At 29.4% G+C, this 5,149-nt stretch overlaps 1 protein-coding gene across 2 annotated transcripts; it reads right to left on the bottom strand.

Annotated features, from left to right (window-relative positions):
* Positions 1 to 1,304: 1,304 nt before the first annotated feature.
* LOC116134359 (GDSL esterase/lipase At1g71250-like) lies at positions 1,305 to 3,918 on the bottom strand. 2 transcript variants are annotated; one of them, XR_004128722.1, is made up of 4 exons: positions 3,676 to 3,918; positions 2,584 to 3,213; positions 1,655 to 1,948; positions 1,305 to 1,389 (listed from the first exon to the last, which is right to left on the bottom strand). XR_004128722.1 is itself a non-coding variant. In XM_031420040.1 (3 exons), exons 1-3 carry the CDS (start codon positions 3,872 to 3,874, stop codon positions 1,713 to 1,715), a joined length of 1,065 nt encoding a protein of 354 aa, XP_031275900.1. In that variant the 5' UTR covers positions 3,875 to 3,918; the 3' UTR covers positions 1,396 to 1,712. The 2 variants fall into 2 exon arrangements, 1 of the variants encoding a protein (XP_031275900.1); XM_031420040.1 differs by lacking the exon at positions 1,305 to 1,389 and having other exon boundaries at positions 1,396 to 1,948.
* Positions 3,919 to 5,149: the final 1,231 nt, after the last annotated feature.

Genomic DNA, 5,149 nt, shown 5'->3' on the forward strand with positions numbered 1-5,149 from the left:
TATTTTATTTATTGATTTTTTAATTATCAATTCAATATAAAATGAACTTTAATATAGAAAATATATATTTCAAAGACAAAAAAACCAATAATAATGTAAAAAAAATATAATAAATATACCTGCGTAACACAACTTAAAAATGAATATAAGTTACAGAAATTACAAGGTTACTATAAATTTTAAGTTTAAATAGTTGATCTTGATAATATTTAGGTGATCTTAAATATCATAAACGATTCATTACAAAATACTGACATCGAATATCAAAGACATGCCTGCGAAAATAATATCAATTGTACAAGATGATGATCCTAAAAATATAATTAGACCATATAATATTCAGGTGATCTTCTCAAGTTGAATGAATGATTTAATGACATCTACCTATAATTGATATTAATAATTATGTAAATATAATTATTAATTTTATCTTAACTCAACTTTGTATATTTATAAAATTCGTATAATTTAACAATTATTATATCTTAATTTAATTAGTTTATTTTGTTAGAATAAATTTGTTTTCAATCTATTTAGAAAACATTGAATAAACATACATGTGCAATGCACGGCCCATGTCTAGTTATTATATAAGTTAAAAAATGAGTCTTATCATGGACTTGGTTTTTACTTGAGAGGTTTGTAATAAAATTATTAGTATGTGTTGAGTAAAATCAAATGAACTTTTAATGGTGTGCTTCAATATTATCTCTCAGCGTTTAAAATCAACAGTTCATGTATATTTAAATTAATTAAACCAAAAATTATATAATTTATTTATAACTCCGTAATACTTTATTAAGGAAACCGCAGAGCATTTGAAAAACTTCATGTAGAATTTATATAAAAAGGAAAATAAAAATTTCTTAATGTACAAATATTGGGCATTCTTACTTCTTTAGTACAAACTAGGTCCGTTTAATATCATGTAAAACACAGATTACTGACAATCTACTGAAAACTATTAAATTGTGAATGTCATTATGCATGTTATTTCTAATTATTAATATGTAATTCGTTATGTTTACATTAATAGAACTTTATAAACAATCGAACATCAATCTTGTAATAATATTCAGTCAACAAATTTTGTATAACTTGCCACGTAAAAACTCATAATTGAATAACTTAAAAAGGCATATGTTCTATAATAGACTAATACTACACCAACAAATATTTTTCATAAACTTTCTCTCACAATCCTGACGTGATAACTCGCAATTAATTATTGGGACCCATGTGAGATCTGTTGTGAATTGACTAATTGTGAGTTGTCATATCAAAGTTGTGAGAGAAAGTTTGTGAGAGATGATTGCTGGTGTAGTATTATTCTTTATAGGAAAGAGCCCCTTGAATACAGCTGCATTTTGCCAATGATTTACAATACCCCTGCCCTCAACATGTTGCAAAACTGAGTGGTTATTCCATGCCAATATTAATAATGCAATAAAAAAGAAGTTCAAATCTAGACGACCTATCAAACAACATTTCCAATTTTCAGATTGATGCTTGAATATCAGTTACACACCAGATCAGTGTGATGTATATATTTCAATTTGACAACACTATTTGCAGTAGCTTGGTAAACTTGTTTGAAAGTGATGAAAGATGCTGCAAGAGTCTAAAGGATAAACAGCTCACAGAAGAAACTTACATTGAATCTGATTTTCCCAATCAATGGGTAAAGCATGAATGCATCTCAAATGAGCCTCTCAGGAGATTGATGTGTGAAGTAGATCCTGGATGGGAAACGGACGACACATACCATACAATGGTTGGCCTGACCAGGCTGAATCAGCAAGCAAGGAGTTCACAGTTAGTGTTGGGTTGTACAAATCCCACCAAACATAAGCTGAAGCCTGCTCACAAGCCATCTCAACAGAAAGGCAACCAATCCTCGCCCCAAATGAACCAATTCCACAGCAAGCACTCTTTGCATCCTCAAATCCTGAATTTATTTTGCATTTAGAAGAGTTCAATTAATATGTTGTATGTAAGCTATAGAAAGAATTCCTTGATTTTAAGGGTATTTATATCAAATGAGGTTTACCGTTGTTGTACAGAGCATATAGAAGAGACATAGATTATTAGACAAAGTTCAAATTAAGAAACAGAACCCTTTATAAGACTTCAAAGAACTACAACAAAATAGCTAACCAAAGTTGAGTTCTAAACCAAAAAATTCATATGTTAAATTGTGTGGGTCTAAAAGCCAAATAAATAAGTTTACCATATTTCAATGAGCAAATTAAGCAATCTATAATGCTTACTACTGCTTTCTTTCTGGTTAAGAAATAAGCATATGTGTCAGTTTCTAACTTCTGCAACAAAAATACGATGAAACCAAGTGGGGCAATGGCAAAGTGAACAGCATTTCCAGTATTCTTAGTAGATAAGTATTTTATCTAAATAATGTTGAAATGTCATCCTTTATTCAAGATAACAGGATTTAGTTCTACACAAGGTTGTCCTTAGAGAACAGAACAAAAAACATGATCAACTCCATACAAACACGGAATTAAGTCCATGGATTGAGTTTAAATTAGATTCCTTAAAACTATAAGTGCAGAAAAGAGTTCATACCATAGTAAGTTGGATTGGTAATCATCTTGATAATTCCTTGGTAAACATCACAGAAGATGATCTGAACATCTGGCAACTCAGAATTAAGTTCAACAATGTGCTCTTCCAGCATTGTGTTGTATTCCAAAACCAACTCATTGATTTCCTCCACACAAACTCTTCCATCATCAACTCCAGCTGAATTATGCCACTCCCACATTACACGTGGCGTGCACCCCAAAGGCAGTATTCCAATGCATATCATTTTCCTCACGTTTGCATCATACAGATTCCTCATAGCATGTACCATCTGGTTCACCAAAATGCCAGCAAATTCTTGGCCAGTGTACTTGACCATTACACCTGATGAATTGTGGAGAAAGAGGTCAATGTAATCATCTTTGCCAAAGGATAGGTAGAATATGGAGGAGTTGATGAAATAGTCAGCAATTTCCTCGCCAAGTTGCAGCTGCAAGAGCTGCATGGTCTCAAATACTTGGCGTAGCTGTTGGTTAAGAGACTGGTGGATCTGGCCGCTGGGATTCATTATAGTTGCTTGTGCTGAACCGTAATTCAAACCACTGAAGAACACTTGCATAGATCTATTTTGGCTGTAGAATGGTGGAATATTTGGCAACCCCATTTTCTCAGCTGCATTACCCATATAATCTCATCATTAATATAACTTGTGAGTTTCAAAAACTAAAGTACTAACTCATTTTTTTGATTTATATCTTAATATTTTAAATATATTTAATATAATATTTATAAACTTAATTTTCTAATTTTTCACTAGTTTATAGGATTACATTAGAAAACTGTTTTCGAAAACTTTTCAAATTCATTTCTACCATATTGTATCCTTGTTTTCGAAAATGAAAAATTGGATTTATATTTTATATTAAACAGGCCCTAAATATTTTGTGGCTGAATCAAAAAATTAAGATTATATTTCACTGCTAAAGCACTAGAAAATTAAGTAGTTGAAACTAGCTCAAGTCAAATATTACAAGCTGAAAAAGATGGTAAAATGAACAAAGCGAATTGAACACACGAAATGTAAATTGAAATAAAGAAAAGAAAAGAAAAGCAATTGAAGAGAGAGAGAAGTACCAAGAAGATGAGGAAGAAGAGAGGAATCGGATCCGTTACAAGGGAGCAAAGAAAGATTGTGGTGAAGAATTGGGTAAAACAGAGTGTTTTCTCCACAATCAACAGAAGAATCACCCAACACAAACAAGGGTTGGGCTGAACCTACACAATTCATCATGCACATCAAAGCACCAACTACATAAATCCCTCTATTCATCATTGTTATTGTTCAACCCTCTAATACATGGGTACCTGTATCCACTTCCGCTTTTATAAGTATCTTTTTTAGTTGAAAGTAAAAATCAAATTGGTTTTGTGGGGCCTTTAACTTTATTTTTTTTAATAGTAAGATATTAAATGTTATATATATATATATATATATATATTTCATATGTAATTATTATTTTATTGATATTCTTATGAAAAATTGTTGATATTCAAAAGTACTTTATGGTGAATCCTATGGAAAAAAAAGAATAAAAAGTTGTTTTGCCACTTTTTAATTGTAACAAAGAAAACAACTATGTGTCTTTTTGTTTTAATAAATTTTCTTAATCTATTTTCAATTTTTTGAAAATATTGAAAACGATTGAAAAATAGGAAAAATAAAATAATATTTGCCATGTTTATATTAAAATAAAATTTGAAAACACAAGGAATGAAAAAGCTCAACATGTTTGCTTGAAAATGATGAAAAAAAAAAACAAACTTTATCATTTGCACAATTGATAAAATCTTTCATATTACCACTTATTTTGTTTGTCTTGATGAACTTATCTTAAATATAATAAAAATATTTATTTGAAACCAAATTCTTATTTGATGGGAGAAGAGAGAAAAGATAAAAGAAATAAAAAAATTGAATTTTTTATTAGAAATTTTCTTTCCCTTACTCTTAAATTCTTCATAAAATTAATATACAAACATTTTACGAAGTAGAAAAAAGAAAAAAAAAATATATTTTTAATACCCTTCATTTAACATTAAATTAATAATTGTTTGGGTATTTTAATTTGAGCAATTTTCTTGTGTTTAATTGTCTATAAATAATGTATTTTCTTGTTGCTACAAGTACAAACAATAGCGAAGGTGATAATTCACGTAGGTGCAAAGCTGTTTTAAAATTGTTCTATAATTAATTACTTTTCAAATTAAATTATCAAAAACTTTTTTATTGTTTAACAAATAAGTAATTAGAGTATGTATTCGATTTAAGTAGTCCAGTTTCTTTTTACCTCCATAAACTCGCGTAATACGTTAAACCTATTAAGCAGTACAGGCGGTGATGTTATCTAAAAACTTTACAATGTATAACTACGAGTTTGTGAAATTTATTTAATACATCACTGAAATCAATTCAGGAATAAAAGATCAACCCATCTCCAAATATAAAAATATCGACTATGAGTGATGCAAAGTCAGAGAAAGACCGTGTCAACTACCTTTAGATGTCTTAGTAGTTCGATAGAGACTCTTAGATATATTACTCAAAAGA

This window comes from Pistacia vera, unplaced genomic scaffold (assembly GCF_008641045.1).
Source record: "Pistacia vera cultivar Batoury unplaced genomic scaffold, PisVer_v2 Contig286, whole genome shotgun sequence".
NCBI lineage: Eukaryota > Viridiplantae > Streptophyta > Magnoliopsida > Sapindales > Anacardiaceae > Pistacia > Pistacia vera.